We start from the raw sequence: 18,904 nt of genomic DNA on the forward strand, positions 1-18,904 counted from the left end.
CCTTCCATTTTTGTTGAAGACAGGTGAACTCACCTGCTGGCTTTTATACCTTCCTGAGTGCTGTGTTTTCAGTTCAGCACATGTGTGTTTCCACACCAGGTGGATGTGCTTATCCAGTTTGTTCACTGGCAGGCCAGGGCTTTGGAATGAGAAGGAAACAGCCTCACAATCCTTATCTGTGTCTAAGGTGTGAAAATGCGTGTAGAGTTTTACAAATCACTGTGTGTAATGTTTTGCAGAAAGTGTGAGGCTGAGTCTGTGCTTACTGTTGCACAACTCTGGACAGGTGTTTTGCTTCTTGCGTGTAAAGATTTGTTAATTGTGTGAAATTTTTCATTTTAGTGTGTAAACAACCGTAAAAAACTGTAATAGCATCAGTGTCTTGTGTGCATGTTTATATGTGTGCACCTGGTTTGTATTGGGGAACTTTCCTGTTAAGTCCTGATGAATGACCCTATTCTGCTCTGCTCAGTGGACACATTCTCTGTAATTAACAAGTCCTGTTGCACAGAGGAAGACAGAGAGAGAATGTGATAGCAAGTGTGTGTGTGCGCATGTGTGTGTGTATGTGGGTGGGGTGGGGGGTCCTGCAGGGTCTCCTCCACAGAGAATGAATTTTATTGTTATTTATTACTAAGCCTATTTTTCTAACAATCTCTCTCCCTTTACACACACCCAAGCTATTAAAAGCCATCTTATTTTCTACTCTTATCAAATATTTATATATATATATCTTTTCACAGCTGGATATACCAGTTGACACACTGTGTTTGTAAAAGTGTTCTCTTGGAAATTGGAGGCATTCACAGGTAGCATCTCACAGTCACAGAGCTGCTGAATTCATTTAACCCTTTGAAACTATGTGCAGGCTTTGATTTTACCTTCCTAAAAAGATTAATTTATTTTTATTTTGAATTTGGGTTATTTATTAATTTAGCTTATTTTATAGCAATTTTGATGTAATTTTCAAACATATAATTGTAATTATTATAGATAGTGTTCTAGTTTGTCTTTTTGTGTGTTTCAGTGATTCTAAAGATATCCACACAGTGTCTTATAAGGACTTGTAGGCCAAAAGGTTGTCCTGTGTATTACTTTAAGTGGACTCCATTCAGTGGGCAGGGCTTCCACCATTCTGTGGAAGCCCTGCTTCACTGGTCCAGTAAGTGAGGTTGAAAATGACACTGTATTAATCAGCTGAATAGTTCATCAGGGTCTTGTTTGGTTCCATCTAGATTTACTGTCATTTCTCTAATTAGCAGAGTTACTGAGTGGAACATTAGAATGGATCTAGCGGGCGACGGGTCAGCACAGTCTTAATGACCACACTTCATCATGTGGCCTGTGTGTATGTATGAGTGTGTGTTTGCCAGTGCTTATATCCATACTCTCAGCATTCATCATCATATGTGTGTGCATATTTACAGTACAGGAACAACCACATTGCCTGTGTTTGTGTCTATTGTGAAGCACTGTGGATGATAACATGAATAACAGCTGAAGAGAAACGGGTACTTCACCATGTACATGCGTACACAGACAGTGAAAAAAATATGTGATGACCACAAAACCTGAATGCAGTAGATTGGTTATTCCCATTCAAATTCACACCCAGGGATGGTCAAAGCAGTGGCCATTCTAATGTATAATGTAATGTAATGTTCTAATGTAATGTATCCAGTATACCATTGCCATTGCACTGTTGGCTAACTTCAACATAAACTGACTCCCAGCAAGTTCCTGACTCACTGAGGCAAGAGGCCCTGCAGCAAAAATCATGGCAGTGAAAAGAAGCTCGGAATTAAATAGTCACTTACGCTGCCACTACCGGCTCCTAAAAATCCCATTCCCATAAAACTAAACTGTATTATTAATTACGCATAGGAGGAAATGTATTTTGCCATGGATTGCATTTGTTTCTGACATATCACAAATATGTTTCTAATCAACATATCATGTACATCATGTCAGGCAGCATTTTAGCCACTTTCACTCTGTTTAGCCAGCAAAACCACTTGGTTAAGGTTAGGGAAAGGGAAACAGCGCTGTTACTTGCACTGGACTCACACTTTGGCTTTTTTCATGTAGGTTTTGGCCACAGAATTTGATTTTACCATTCAAATTAATATGCCAGTTATATTCTCTTTTTTTTCTGTATTTATTTTCATATTCTGAATTTCTTATGTCTTATTTCTATATTTATTGTTGTAATATTATTGTAGGATTGATGCACATATTTCTACATTGTGTACATAATACACATACTTTTTTGTTTTTACAAATTTCTAATGCACATATTTTTATTTTTCAAATTTCTTTCCCCATTTCTTGTCATTTTACTTATGCTTATGTATATTCCTCTTTTGAAAGTTTTAGCTAACTGCACCTACACTGGCTATACTACAGCAATTTGCAGCATTTAAGAGGTTAGAGTAGGTAAAACATAGGTTTGACTATAAAATATATGCTTACTGTAATGCCCCTTTTCCACCAAAAAGAACCTGGTGCTAGTTCGGTGCTGGTGCTAGAGCCAGTGCTTAACTGGTTCCAACAAAGAACCGGTTTGCTTTTCCATCGGCCAAGAGCCAATCCGAGCCAAGTCAGAGCCACGTCAATACGTCAGCAGAAAACGTGATCACGTGGGTGTGGGTGTGCGAGACACTCGCTCAAAATCACAATAACAAACATGGACGACAAATGGACGACCCATCGTAGCGATGGAGATACTGCTTGTGTCTTTACAAGCCTGCATTGCGATCCAGAGGCGAAAACGCAGATTATTGCTGGCTACCCGTCGTATTCGTGATCGGAACAAGTGACGACTACATTTAGCTTTACGTTTATAGTGTTCACTGTTCCCGTTTGGGTCTGTAACCCCACCCACCAATGACGTAGTGGGTTGCGTCATTGGTTCTTTCTCTGGCCCCTGTTTAGCCCCTGCTCGAAGTTGGTGCTTACCTGGAACTGATTTGGAACCAGTTTGGCCGGTGCTTGGGCGGTGGAAAAACAAAGAACCGGTGCTAAATCAGGCACTGGCTCCGAACCAGCCCTGGAACCGCTTTGGTGGAAAAGAGGTATAAGAGCTTCTCAGAAAAGCACATGCTACACACGCTGTTGTCATGTTGCAGTTGAGTTTTGATAGCTGTGTCAGTGCTCATGTAAAACACAACACACAGGGTCAAATGATCACAGTTCTTTTGGGCAAAGAACTATAAGCACCATTTAATTCTGTGCCAGCCAAATGACACAGAAAACAGCACGGTGACCGTCCCGCTCCATTCAAGTTCTGTGGTCATGACAATATTACTGAAGGCCTGGAAGCCGTCCAACAGTCTTTTCTTTAGGGACTATTTTCTGGTGGATGTGCACATGCTTTTATGTGGGTTTCCCAAATGTGACAGAGAGGAATGGTGCATTCCAGTGCTAATCGATTTCTTACTTGGTCATTAGCCAGACTTACAACTTTTTAAGGCAACAAGAAACTAAATCATCATCGTTTTCACAGTTTGCATGTATCCTTTTCATTTGTCTTCTGTGTTTGATTTTCTGACCAAAGTACACTGAATAAATTATTGTCCGAAAGAAACACATTCATTTTGATAATCTGGTATTACTTGATGATTGTGTCGCATAAATTGATTTTTTTTCTCCTCATTTATAAACTAAGATGACTGTTGCATGGCATTTTTGCCCCAACTTCTCTTGTAATTCATCCATTGGTGATTAATTTACTTTTACAGCTTATTCCTCACCTTGTTCAGTACATGATAATTTAGGCTAAATAATCAACTATAATGCCTTGCAATATTTCCTACATATTTTGGCAGTGCATATGACTCTGTTACTTGGAGCTTGCTAAGGGATGGGCAGCATAATCAAAGAGCATATGCCCCTCTGATGTCAGAGTCACAATACAAATGACCAGGGAAAAGACACTAATTAACTACAAATGAGAATTGCCCTGATATATGGGAGAGGAACAGGGGTGATGACATCATAGGAGCACAGTGGGAGACACAGTTTTTGTCTCATTGTAGTCAGTTTGTCACCTCAAACCCAAGCAGACAACCAGCATCAGGAACAGAACAGAGGAAAACAAAATTTGTTCAGAATTCCTTTTTGAGCAGCTTTTTTTATTTAGACTCATAATACAGGTATTTGCTCTTACAAATTCTTACTTACAAATTCGTTTAACTTTCTGTGGCTTCTTACATTAATAAGAACCCAAAGACAATCTCATTACTTTGAGTATCAATGAAGAGTGCTTGTGTTGTAGTGTTTCATGTTGGTCTAAGGCTCTGGTTGACTTGGCAGCTCCCAGTGTAAACCTGTGTAGCAGGGAGTGCTGGCAAAGAACTGAGGACAGACACATCAATATTCTTCAAACAGCTATAATACAGTGTAAGCAATATCAAATCTCACAAACAATAGATTTGGTGGAACCAGATCCCCATCCTGAGAAAACCGTTAATTTACATCAGAAATCCAACAGGTGTCTCTCATCATGCAGCAGTTTTTTTTTTTTTTTTGGTACTTCTTGTCACGTGTCTACAGGTTTCAGATTTCAGATTCAGTTTTGAAAACCTAGTGTTACCAGGAACCGAATTTCAGACCCATTTAAAAAAACAAAATGAGAAAAATGAAGCTGTTAAAATCAGCCTAATTACGATTACTTAACACGGCAAATGAAAGTTCAGAAACTAGAAAGGAGAAAAAAGAAATGAAATTAGCAGATAGTATCCATATTGTACTAGTAATCCTGTTCTGGCCAAGAAGACTGGCATTGTATGATGAAAAAAAGTTTAAAAAGTTTAAAACATTTTAATGCATTCTGCAGCTATAAATTTAGACTACAAACTAGTTTTTCATACCTCAGGGTCTGGATACTTTGTCTCAAGATGTATTGCAATATATACTTTTCCACACTAAGGAAGGGAATGGCGGGGAGAATGGAGGATGGGCAATTTATGAGCAAGAGAATTTCACTTTTTTTTGGAGCATTACACTGACGGGTATGCTCTGAGCTGGCTCCAATATGAGGATCTTTTATTAGATTTCCAAAACTTCAAGCCGTGAAGGGGCCTATAATGCAGAAGAGCAGCTGAAAAGCAGACTAACAGGTTTCTGTCTTTCCCAGGTCCTGTCCCTGGGAGCTGATGTGTTACCAGAGTACAAGCTGCAGTCTCCCAGGATCCAGAAGTGGACCATCCTCCACTACAGTCCATTTAAAGCAGTGTGGGACTGGGTCATTCTTCTATTAGTCATTTATACAGCTATATTCACTCCTTATTCTGCTACATTTCTGCTGAGGTTGGTATAGACACACACACACACACACACACACACACACACACACAGTGGTGAAAGTGATACAAACAGTGACTCCCCCCTGTAGTGAGCAGCAAGGATTTGCTTTGCAGATGTATGGTTTCTACTGTTCCCCTCTAACCAGCACCACTTCTATCAGTGATAGTAATAAGGTTTATTTTAATAGAAATCTGTGCAATTGCATAGTTTGTTTTCACATTATACCTATTCAGAGAAAAAAATAACGAAGTTAAGCAGTCAGTTCCTCAACGTTTTTAGATGATGACATGTTTAAATGTGTTTAATGTAGCAGTTCCAGTCTGTGTTGTGTTTCATAATTTCTTTCTGAGCTAAGAACTTAAGTTTCATATTATCTATTAAATGCCACAATTTGTTTTATTGTAATGTAACTTTTTTGTTTTGTTTTGTTTTGTTTTGTTTTGTTTTGTTTTGTTTTGTTTTGTTTTGTTTTGTTTATGTATGTATGTATGTATGTATGTATGAATGAATGTATGTATTTAATACATTTTTGGGTGCATTTGTGGTGATTTTGTAGTAGTATTATTTTTAATATATAATTGTTAGAAATATATTTTTTCTCTATTTATTTTACAAATTTTCCATTATTTTTTCCATTTCCATTTTTTCCATTTCCATGCATTAACTGATTTCCATTTTTTTTTTTTTTTTTTTTTGCTAATTTGCTGATCGTTTTCATTTATGGATGGATGGATGGATGGATGGTTGGATGCATTGATTGATTGATTGATTTAATTGATTGATTGACTCTCAGTGACCAGGAGGAAGCAGCCATGCAGACCTGTGGTTACTCCTGTTCTCCCTTAAATGTTGTGGATCTCATAGTTGACATCATGTTCATCGTTGACATTATCATCAACTTCAGGACCACCTATGTCAACTCCAACGATGAGGTGATTTACTAACTGACTGACTGAATGCTTCATCTTAGCAAATAGATCTAGCAAGCCTACCCTGGATAAATAAAATGCTAAATCATTAGTGCAGAGTTACCAGAAATACTGTAATATGATATCTTATTGAATCCTGTTGGGAAATGACCTTGGCCCACCTCAGAGGTCAAGGTCAGCTACAGAACAACAGCCTGGTAGGGATTCAGGTGTCGATTCACTAAGATAATTTTGAACTCAGACTGCAGAGGTTTATCTATTCACTGAGAAATTTATGCAAATCAATTTGTGGCGCAAACAAGCCCCAAAAAAGAGCACTGCATAATCAAATAGCCCCTTCATCACCACAAATAGCTCCGGCTGTAAAACGAATCCACTAAGGCTGCACCATACAGTCACGTTGTGATTGGAGTGTGCTCTGATCTGACCTGAGATTTGGAAATGGAAAACTCTCTCTTGCTGCCTGACATGCTGGTGCCTTGCACTATGACAGCAGCCATTCAGAATGAACAAACTCTTCATGCAAAATCATTATTCCATGTTTCACTGTAGATATGCTATAGTAATTTTGGGGGAGTCAGTGTTAGGGAGTCTGATTTTATTTATCTTCATTTTCTCAGGAAAGTCTCTTGAGACAAATATCTCTTTTTCTCTTTTTCTCATAAACACAAAATCAGACAGGAAGAGTAAAGACAGAGAAATATGCCAATAAAAACCACAGAGAAACGAAACTAAGCACTTATCTGGAACATTAAACATTAAAACAACTGCATTTGCCCAACACAGACTTTAAAATGCCCACTAGCTGAAATTTAAACTCATTCAAGGTCTTTTCATTAAGGTTGCAATAAGGTTGCAATAACATGCACTTCCCTGCATGAACCTTTACTCAACCCAGGTCCAAGTGTCTTGCTCAAGGGCACTTCAGCATGTCAGAAGTGCAGGATGTTTGCACCACAAGGGGCGCGTAGTAGTGGGTGGGACCACAAATGGCGCCATAGTTTCCAAATGCATCCATGTAACGTCACTTAATCTGGTAAGGAGGCTGGTCATAGGCTGACAAGGAAGTGCTTACTTTTTCAGGCCAATCAGCATCAAGGGGCGTGGCAATGGGCAGGGCTTAGAGCAACCAAGGCCATCATTTTTGCATCCACATAACTTCACAAAACCTGGTATTTTATTTGTTTATTGATATTCTGTTGAAGAGCTCAGACGTTTATTCTATGGCTCAAAGAGATTCAAGCACATAATTCTCATCACTATAGGCCAATAAAAGCACAATAAGCTACCGTATTTCACCAATTAATCGCCCGGCCGCAAATAGCCGCCGGGTTCTTATAAACGCCTGGGGTCTGCACCCATTTTGCGTATTAAACGCCCACCCGAATAACCGCCGGGGTGATTATTTGCATTATATTGAGGTAACCCAAAATAAGGCTATTCACCTTATTTTTGCAGAAGTAAACAGTTAGCCGCACAATAACTGTGTGGCACTTCCGTTTTCTGTCAAAATAAGAGCGCTAGCTAACGTTAGAAAAAAAGGGTGCACCGTAATCTTAAATTGCCCAACTATAAGTATGTTGGACAGTAACTGTCATCACGATAATGGCCTGGTGCAGGTCTGTGCAAAAATAAATAAAGGCCTGCAGCGAATAGCCACCTGGTTCTTTTCAACGCCTGGGGTCCAAGTTGATTTTGCGTATTAAACGCCCGGGTGATTAATTGGTGAAATACGGTAATTAGCTGCAACAGTTGTGCTGCAAAGTGTATCACTGACTGACTGAAAGACTGCAGAACTATCACCGCAGCATTTATACAGTCACTGGCCAAACAGCTGGGCTCGATGGTTTAGGCTGCTCCTTGCAGTTTGTATCTATAAATGTGCTTTGATGTAAGTATGGGGATATTCATGATGTTTCCTGTTTCTTTGTTTCCATTGTGTGTTTTCTCCCCAGGTTGTCAGCCAGTCTGCTCGTATCGCTGTCCACTACTTCAAAGGCTGGTTCCTTATCGACATGGTGGCAGCAATCCCCTTTGACCTCCTCATCTATCGCTCAGGAGAGGAGGTGGTCAGGGGAGGTGGGGAGGGAGAGGTAGGGAGGAGGAAGGAAAGACTAAGAAGAGGAAGGAGGAAAGTAGAGATTGGGAGAGTAAGAAGCGGGGACTGATAAAAAGGAAAGAGATGGGGTGAGAAGAGAAGTAAAAGAGGATGAAAAGGCAAAAGACAGAGGAGTAGGGGGAAGACAACTTTGACAAGTCCAGTTGGTGGACACAGCGTGGTGGATACAACTTTCCTAACAGAATACTACTAGAATGCTAGTTGTATTCCGAGGTGTTCTACCTACTAGAATAACTCAGCTTTTAGTTGATAAATACTACTCAGGAACATGTGTTGAACTGATAAACTCTCATCTCTCTGACTCCCTGAATTCCCTTCACACACTGCCTTCACAAACAAGAAAATATGTGTATTTCATTATAGTAAATAATAGATTCATTTCAAATAAAACCAGCAGACATCTAATAAGGCAACTTCTCATGTAGGTCATTAGATGTAGCATTTTAACTAACATTGGTTTAGCTGTTAGCTGTAACCCTAGGCTAACAACTAGCCATGGGAACTCACTGGAACATAGCTAAAATTAGCCCAGCTTTAACAAATCATTCATCTAAATGTTTTAAATTGGCCTTTTGGCAATATAGAGCTCTTGCATTGACTTAGCATAAAGCACAAAGTGCCAATATTGATTGACATTTGATAATCACAGCACTCAAAATTCCATGGCAGGACACACATACCTCCTGGAGACTGTTTTGTGGCTGACATAGCAATGTTTGTTTGGCTGTAAAACATGGACTCAGATCAGTCAGTTCATGTGTGTTGAGTGCAGAGAAGCTGATCAGGGGCAACTGAAGTCTACAGAAAACCTCATTCATGGAATTTTGTACATTTGAAGTAGTTTGAAGTGTGAATACACAAAACATTTCCAAAACATTGCGCAAAACTGACAAGTGGGTCTGATGGTTATTCCTACATGACCTGAAAGCAGCATTAGACCTGAGTTGAGAAGCTGCAACAATACTTAGTACCATGTTGCAGTGCTATATGAAAAATCAAACTTGCTGAAAATCAGCAAAATTACATTTGGAAACAGATGACAGAGGGAAAGTCACAATTCTCTTTTCTCTATTATGACTTCTTCCTCTCCAACTACTCCTTGTCCCACCAGACCACCACACTGATTGGCTTATTGAAGACAGCTCGGTTGCTGCGACTGGTCCGTGTAGCCAGGAAATTGGACCGCTACTCAGAGTACGGAGCTGCTGTCCTCTTCCTCCTTATGTGCACCTTCGCCCTCATTGCTCACTGGCTGGCCTGCATCTGGTATATTATCCTATTTTATCGTGGTTCATTTCTTCCTCATGTACAACTATAAGTAGGATTTTGCTTTATGTGCAGCATCATGAGCCAATATGAAGCATCAGCTGTTGATCAGCATGAGAGCATTGTAAATACTGGTTTGGAACTCGGTGATGTTAGAAAAAAACTGGCCATTTTTCCATATGGGAACACATCAGAAGTCAACTCAGGACCTTTTTGGGCTTCAAAGAAGAAACTTGTTAATCGCAATCTGCACCATCCACATGCTTTGATGAAATCTAATTTTCAATTAGAATTTGCTTTCAACATACTTGAACTACAATCTTCATAATTATTAATATTATTACAAACCTATCCCAGGTATGCCATAGGTAACGTGGAGCGGTCTACCTCCGCTGGGATTGGCTGGCTGGACTCTCTGGGTGACCAATTGGGGAAGCCATACAATGATTCAATTGGTGGGTCAGGTCCATCCATTCGGGATAAATATGTCACAGCACTATACTTCACCTTCAGCAGCCTGACCAGTGTGGGATTCGGTAATGTCTCCCCAAACACCAACTCTGAGAAGATCTTCTCCATCTGCGTCATGCTCATTGGATGTGAGTTTGACAACAAATCACAGTTTTATGTTAGTTACAAATCAGCTGAGGCTGCCTGTAGCCAGCCAGCATAGTATAGATCAGTTGTTATCAGTGTAATCAGTGAAAGTCCATCATGTCAGAGGTGCACCATACGGACCACACCAGATCTGATTTGTAATAAAGGGACTATTATCAACCCCATATGTTGGTTTAAATATAAAAAAATATATATTTATTGTTATTTGACTTTTTGTTGAGCAGTCTATGCATGTAATGCATAGACATGCTATGCATGTATTGTGTAAGCATAAAAAGGGATAGTTAAAGGGATAGCACACGCTTTCTGAAAAATGAAGATGAAAAAATTTTACCCCCCCAACCACTGGCCTGCTGTCACTGAAATGGACTTCCCCTCAGTTAACATTCTTCAAAATAACTGAAAGCACCAAAAGAAAGTGTAACATAACTTTACAAGTGCAGCTTTTGACAACAGTTTGGTCAAATTTCTGTTTATAATTCTGTTTTCCTTTTTACAATGTTCAGAAAGATCCAGTAACTTCTGCATTTCTTAATAACAACTTTCTCCAGAGGATATATGAAAACAAATGGAAAAAACTCTTTCTTTGAATCTCCCCTCCAGCCCTGATGTACGCCAGTATATTTGGCAATGTATCAGCCATTATCCAGCGGCTGTACTCGGGCACGGCTCGCTACCACACACAGATGCTGAGAGTGCGAGAGTTCATACGCTTCCACCAGATCCCCAACCCCCTGAGGCAGCGGCTGGAGGAGTACTTCCAGCATGCGTGGTCATATACAAATGGAATAGACATGAATGCTGTGAGTATATAGAAAGCTTTCAGGTTCTGTAAAGCAATCTCTGCTGGCCATAAGAGCATTCATGAATGTACAACTTGGGCATGTGAGCAGAATGGATACTGTTATTTTGACATTTCATCACTTATAACATCTGATTGATTTGATGATTCCATTAATAATCAGGATAAAATTCCAATAAAAAAAAATGCTTCATATAATCATGTCAGTTGATCACCTTCTCCCACACCTACTGGGTATGCAAATTCTAAAACTAGTTACTTTCTTTGGTTGGAACAAAAATATGTTTATGTATTACTTACAGTGAGTAACATTAACAACTTTCTTGGAAAATGTTTTCATTTGCAAACACACACCTTATCCAGTCACTTTATCAAGTGCTCGTGTCACTGCTGGAGTTATCAGTGTAAAGGATTCCATTCCACATGCTACCTGAAGTCATTGAATTTAGCCCTCCATCCACCCCGCTCCTTTTTCCTGTGGTGTCATATTTGTCTCCCTAACCCCCTCCTTCTCCTGCAGGTTTTGAAAGGATTTCCAGAGTGTCTCCAGGCTGATATCTGTCTCCACCTCAACCGCACGTTGCTGCAGAACTGTAAGGCCTTCAAAGGTAACCCTCACACTTGACTGCAGAATGATGAATGACCAAGGCATTTGAGTTCAAGCTATCTTTCCTCTGATGTGACTGGGGAATTATTGATCTGTCTCATGCACAATATGTTGGAAACTATTTGCTTAATTTTGCTGACATTTGAGTGAGAAACTGGTTTTGCCATTGAGAACTGGTGTTTGAAAATGTAGCTGGAGGTATTTTTGCCATCTTTACATGGTTGTTTCAAGATTGATAATAATGTTTAAGTGATCACTTAAAAAGGATGGCATGATGTTTGTCACAGGCCTTTCATCCCTTTTTAATTAAAAGACAGACAAATATGGGGCGCTGTTTCATTTGTATTCCACTGTTTCTCACTTCTTAATTATGTAAATGCCAGTTTATTGGTCATTTTCAGGCAAACAGAGGGGATTTCAGCATAGACACAGTGATAATGCACTGTGTATCTTTTATCATTTCTGTCAAAAAATCTGATATCATTTTTTCTACCTTTTATCCAGCCACTGGTTTCAATTCAGTCCCCCTACGATACAATTTTTTCATTAGCTTTTTCCAGTCTAATGAAACTGGGATCCACTTTGTCGTCATCTTCACCTCCAAACCACAGCAGAAGTTTTCTTTTGCAAATGTGTTCATACCTTTTCATTGGATTCACACATTGTTCAGGCTCTTTTGCACAACACTTCTCATGTGTCATTTACATGGCCCTGACTCCACTGACTTCACTGTGGTAATCAAAAGCAAAACATCTGCTCACAGCTGATAGAAATGACCTGCATCACTGTGAAATCACTAGTGCACCTGCATCACTACCCTTTCCACAAATCACCATTCACCAATCAATCAGGATGCACCTACAAAAAAGGGCCTATAAATTGTATTGTGTATTTTTTTTTCTCAACTCCTTTGAGTTGTTCTGTGTAATACTGTATGTGAATTACAGCATTTCAGTTTTTGCCATCAATACAGTACAATTTCACTTCAGAGTCTTTCTAAGCTTGGATGCAATTCTTTACTGTAAATTCACATTTGAATGTGTAGCTCACAGGAGAACCTTGTTCAAACTGACAGCTGTATTTTGTATTCTGCTGTCAGCTGTGTTACAGTACAGTAGAGCTGATTGAAGAAATCTATTTATTTCGGCAGAAGTTGAGTTGTTTGAGGGAAATATTGGCTTTTGCTACTTTCTTTACAATATGTAACTATGTAAATTGTCAAAAATATGACTGCAATACACAGGAAAAAAGTAAGGTTGAACCTTCTCAGACTAAAAAGGGTATGTTGCATTTTGGTGTTGAGTATGAAGAGAGTGAGTGGCTGGATTATGTCACTTGACTGCAAGTTGTATTGGGCGGTGACAAAATGTGCTTTTGCTGCATGTCTGAAATGTTTTGTCATGGTAAGAGCCTTTTGCAAACAAAATGTGTTATTTTGGGAAGTGCGCCTCTCATTAGGCCGATGGATTAACTGTTTTGATACCAGCGTTTCTGAGTTGACAGAGGAGGTAAAGCGATTGAAAAAAACTGTAAGAAAATGAGACTTCATTTTCTTCACACCAGTATTCTATCACCATAATAAAGTCGTCCACATTAGTTTTCCTAAAAGCAGCAGCACTATTGTGTTTTGATGACTTGAAATTGGGTGGATCTCTCTGCCAGAAAATAGCCCCCAGAGAACCGTTGGCTTTACACCGCCAATTATCAGATCTGTGGTTTATGAATGGCAATGGCTTAGTTGTTTGAGCCAAAAATTCAAATTCAAAATGGAGGGATTTTGATTATATGATGTGAACTCTTTATTACCCCCACATGATTTGCAAAATGGTTTGTTGCAGTGTAAAATGTGGGGAAACTTCACTACATGGGCCAAAAATTCAAAATCACTAGTATGGTCCTTTTAATCTTTTAAAATCTTTTTTGTTTTGTCTTCCATATTGCCTATCCTATGCATGTGGTCTCCAACTCAAGGAATCCTCTAAAGTAGAGGGGTGGTAAAGAATTTTCAAGCAGAGTGTGAATCTATGAGTAGTGAAACTGTACCTTAATTAAAAACACCAAATTGTTGTCACCAAATTTCATGGTAATACACCAAGTAGATTTGAAATATGCCCTCGAACTAACTATGGATGGACAACACATTTTTTCTTGCTGCAAGATTTTATTCAAGCTGTTATTTTCTTTGGTGTTCAGGTTCCACTAAGGGCTGTCTGAGGGCCCTGGCCATGAGATTTAAGACCACCCATGCTCCACCTGGTGACACGCTGGTCCACGCTGGAGACCTGATATCTGCTCTGTACTTCATATCCAGAGGATCCATAGAGATCCTCAGAGGCGATGTGGTGGTCGCTATACTGGGTAGGTGCGGAAAGAAAGACAGAAAGAAAGACAGAAAGAAAGAGAAAACAAACACAACAGTAGCATTGTTTGAACTACATTTATGGAGTTGTGGCTCCATCTAGTGGCCAATATAATAACTCCATAAAGTGTAAGAAGTAATGACAATAAATAAAAATAACAAGACCCATTTTCCTGATGCACTTGTCCTTTTGTAGGTGCACATAAGCTTTTTTCTTTTTACTTGCTTTTAAGTTGAGGAAAACAAAACAATAAGTGAAAACCAGTTGTAACATTTTTTACAGGCTTGTCATGCTATGAAAGTCTCAGCAAAAATGTTAGTGTTTTGGAATCAAGAATGTTTCATATGTGCACAAAACAAGATTGAAATATATATGTGTGTATATATATATATATATATATATATATATATATATATATATATTTATATTTATATATATATGAAGACATATAATTCTACAAGGTAATCAAATTTTACTACACACAAAGAAATACTGCCTGACTTGTGGAGTATATATATATATATATATATATATATATATATATATATATATATATTCATATATATATATATACACACACACATATATATATATATATAAAGTCTTATGTTTCTTATGTTGAGTGATACTTTTGAGTGATTATTTGGAGCTGCATCTCTTAGTATTTGTATGTGTTTTTACAGTGTTTGTCACAATGTTAACAGTGGCAACAGCTGGCCTTCAACTTTACTGCCACAGTCATAATAGCATTACAGCCAGGCCATAATGAAATCCTACAGTCTCTGAGTGATTTAAAGGTGTAGTTCGCCCATTTTGAAAAATGTGATATTATTTCACTTCCCCTCTAGCTGGTATGTAGTGCTGCTGTCTTCCTCTAATTGTTACTGAGTGCTGGATACTGGCTATATGCTCCAAATGCTAACTGTTAGCCTCCTGCCATTCAGTTGGATAGGTGGATACATTCTTATATAAAGTGCATCTCTCTCTCTCTCTTTCTCTCTAATAATCTATAATAATACATATATAAAGGGGGAGAGCGAGAGAGAGAGAGTCTCAATGCGCACACTGCATATCATACTTTTATTATATCTACATTAAGTTGCTCTCTCTCATCCTCCAGGCAAGAACGATATCTTTGGTGAGCCCATCAACGTGTACGCGCGGCCAGGCAAATCCTGTGCTGATGTCAGAGCTCTGACCTACTGTGACCTCCATAAGATAGTCCGAGAAGACATGTTGGAGGTATGGCACGTGTTCAACAGTGGCATAATGTTAGGATTACAATGCCAATCAATCACAAAAATGCTCATGTAGAATATAGTCCCTGGTATTTCCAAAACCTTCAGTGCACTCCACTACCCGGTTTACTATACTTTTATTTTTATTTATTTATGTATTTATTTTCGTGATATTATTTAGTGTGTTAAATTATTAGTCAGAGGTCACTGAACTATCAGCTAAGAAGGAGCAACTGCCATTGCTTTTTTTTTTTAAGATACAGCTTGCTAATAGATTTCTTGTTGTTGCAATTTTTGCTTTTTCCATTATAAGGATAAAAACTCTAGTCAGTACTTAACTTTGGACTGACTTAAGCTATGTTATCCAGTGCCACACCTAGGCATACCTAACTGAGAACCATACTTTCCTAAATGCTGGATGTTTGACCCATCCATCATCCCACCTACCTCTTAGTTCAGTAATTACAAATGTTCTTGTGACACATTACAAACAAATGTAATCCATGACTAAATATGTTCCCCTCGAAAGGTAATTGAAAGTGCAAGGTTACAAGAAAATTATCAGAAAATTTGAGGTAAAAAAAGCTAACAAAACAAAACACAAAATTACCAAAAACAACAAAGTGGATTAAAAAGAACAAGAAATAAAGTGAACATGTTCAGAGGGAGAAACACAGAGGGTGAAATATTCAAAGGGTTAATGATTTTGAAAGCATTTTCAGATGGAGGATATCTCAGTGTTGGAATGAAATTGAAATCACTTGCTGTTGTCTCTGTGTTGCCAGGTTTTGGACATGTACCCAGAGTTCTGCGACTATTTCTGGTCCAACCTCGAGATCACCTTCAATCTCAGAGATGTATGTTGCTGACCTGACATCAGTGACAGTTATAACTGTCAATCGCGATTCACCAAAACCAGATACCTATGTAGATTAGTTTATCTGCCCATTTGTTTCAGTTGATATGAAAAAAATATTTCAAATGAAAGCGGCACTAGACAATTTTGGAAGTTAGTGGACCCAACTGGCAGAGCAAGACAGCTGTTTGAACTGTAGGGATGTCAGTATCCAGAAGTCACTGCACACTGACCCTCATGTTGACCAACCAGGTCTGTGATGCTTTATACAAAACAATGGCATGGGGACTTATGGAAGCCCACTGCTGCCGCTTGAAACAATAAAATAATGACTAAATTGTGAGATTCTTTTTCACAATTGTGATTTAATATCTCAGAATTCTTAATAACTTATAACTCAAATTGTGATTTTTTTTTCCTGCAATTTTTTTTTCTTTCTTTCTTTCTTTCTTTCTTTCTTTCTTTCTTTCTCTTTATTATGACGGGACCGTGCATATTAATGAACATGAAATTACATATACAGATGAATCTATATAGAAAAACATGTAAATATGCCGGAGTTAGCTTAAAGCTAATTTCCATCCGTAGTCCCCAACAATAAAAAACAGGGAATTCAGTCATCACATGCAACCATCACATAAAATACCACACATTACGGTGTACTCATAACAAACAACACAGACAAAATGAACCATGCAACGTTTTAACAATTATGCAGTCGTATATAGACTATATGCAGTCATTTGCAAGGGATCTTACAGACAGTAGCTTCAGTCTTTTCTGTGGTCACCTGTAGGGCAAGCCTTTGCTGTAGATGGACAACACAATAAAGGATTTTTTTTTTTTTTTTTTACCATGGTTTGACAATGAGGCTTTAACATTACTGGATTCATTTCTGAATCCCACTAACTTTGGACGCTGGAGAGAACACTGCACAACAACCAACAACTGCACATTGTTTTTGTTTTTTAAATTGAGAGGAAAAAATTCACAATTTTAGATATTAAGTCACTGTTGTGAGAACAAAGTCACAATTGTCAGATATTACAAGTAAGTCACAATTGTGAGAAAAAAAATAATTCTGAGATGTCACACTTTAAAAAAAAATAAATACAGTATATTGTCACTTGTGTGTGAAGTTCCCATTCTCTATACCTGGATTTCATTTGGGCATTCAGTAGAGTCAGGATGGGAACTTCTCCTCTGATGTCTTTCACTGTAATCATTCCGTTTCATTCCAAAATACTCAACCCATTTTATGCAGTGTAGCTTGTATGAATTCCATCAATAAGGGATTTATTCTCTCTCCCTTTCTCTTTCTGCTCCTCCCCTCCTCCTTCCAGACCAGTAATACTGTAGATTCAGTGAACATTGATGACTCAGACCATGACGACTTAAGCCGGCGACTCCAAAAACGCGAACTCTCTTTGACCTGCAGAGCGGACAGAGGTAGTACTGCCAACATAAAATAGTTGTCTTACTTGAACTCCTTTTATTAACTTAAAGCTGCATGATGCAATATTATATGAATTTTTTGTGCAGTAAAATGACCCATGCAATGTGAGAATCATCTCTGTGGGTCTTCTTTCCACCGGACGGTTTACAGCCTGTTGTTATTGCCTGGTTTGAGCTTTCTACATTTCTGTCTCGGCCCAAGAAAAAGTTCCTCCTCTGCTCTCCACTATCCCACACACACTGCTTCAACTTCATTCAAAAATTCTATGAAACTGCACATTGTGCATATAAGCACGTCTAGGTTTCAGATCCACCACACAAGTATCTGTGTTGCTTCAGTGACAGAAAAAGTTCAATCAAAGCAGCCTAACTTGTAGCTGAACACCTGCAGCTTAACCATGTTTTTGAATTGGAGCGCAGACACAAAATAATCAAAGTATTCCAACAAGACACATGCTCCTTCATATCCATCCCAACAACGCACTTCTTCACCTGAACTTTCAGTTTTGTACAAGTGATCTACTGTGAACCTGGAAGCAGGACTGCCTCTGTGAGGGTACAGCTGGAGCTTGTGCTCTGAACACCCTCTGGTGGTCAGAAATCACTTACTGCAACTTTAAAATCATGACAAAATGAAAAATTACTTTTTCAACATGTAATTTTCCATGCCAAATTATTCACATATTTAACAATAAATACTACATAACTAATTTTTGGTGTATTTTTATGTGACAAAAAGACTAATGCACACTGTCTAACTTGCAATGATACATTTATTTGCATCATTTCTGTGCTCAACCTTCAGGGAAAATCATCACCTTCATCAGGTTTTTGGCTTATGAAGGTCTAGTACTGAAATAAATGTATCATTGCAAGTTAGACATTGTGCAGGAGACCTTTTGCAACTTTCGATCCACTTGCCCCTCTCCTACACATCTGTCTCATGACACAGGTGTATGAAGAGTTCTTCTGAGTCATGGCTCAATCTGCTTTTTTATGTCAACATCCCATTACCTCTACATCCTGGAAAATAGTGTAGCTTCAGTAGTGATGTCATAATGTCAAATTTTCAGTCAATAAAACCAGAACATTTTTGATCATTTTTGGTTTCCATAACTTTTACCTTTCTGTGCTAAGCCCCTGCCCATCGACCTGTTTCAACAGGAAATGCATTCAGTGAGAAAGCAAGAGGCTCTCAAAATACTGTTTCTTTGGTACTTTGTTACTAAACCAGGTGACTTTACACTTTGGACATCAAGTAATCCTGTGTCAGTAAACTCTGTAGTTTCCCAGACTGGGATTAAATTAAGGCAGGACTAGGCTTTGATAGTAGTAGTTGTTGATAGT

The 18,904-nt window shown here is 38.6% G+C and overlaps 1 protein-coding gene across 1 annotated transcript in view; it reads left to right on the plus strand.

The window, feature by feature from the left end:
- LOC115375193 (potassium voltage-gated channel subfamily H member 7-like) overlaps positions 1 to 18,904 on the plus strand; it is a 115,054-nt gene that overhangs the window by 72,069 nt on the left and 24,081 nt on the right. The window contains exons 8-18 of the mRNA XM_030074573.1: positions 5,138 to 5,310; positions 6,101 to 6,239; positions 8,192 to 8,329; positions 9,467 to 9,621; positions 9,979 to 10,220; positions 10,843 to 11,042; positions 11,562 to 11,649; positions 13,842 to 14,006; positions 15,129 to 15,250; positions 16,032 to 16,103; positions 17,446 to 17,551. Of these exons, the coding sequence (XP_029930433.1) occupies positions 5,138 to 5,310; positions 6,101 to 6,239; positions 8,192 to 8,329; positions 9,467 to 9,621; positions 9,979 to 10,220; positions 10,843 to 11,042; positions 11,562 to 11,649; positions 13,842 to 14,006; positions 15,129 to 15,250; positions 16,032 to 16,103; positions 17,446 to 17,551 (1,600 nt within the window). The remainder of the gene's footprint in view (positions 1 to 5,137; positions 5,311 to 6,100; positions 6,240 to 8,191; positions 8,330 to 9,466; positions 9,622 to 9,978; positions 10,221 to 10,842; positions 11,043 to 11,561; positions 11,650 to 13,841; positions 14,007 to 15,128; positions 15,251 to 16,031; positions 16,104 to 17,445; positions 17,552 to 18,904) is intronic.

Source organism: Myripristis murdjan, chromosome 17, assembly GCF_902150065.1.
Source record: "Myripristis murdjan chromosome 17, fMyrMur1.1, whole genome shotgun sequence".
NCBI classification, from domain to species: Eukaryota; Metazoa; Chordata; class Actinopteri; order Holocentriformes; family Holocentridae; genus Myripristis; species Myripristis murdjan.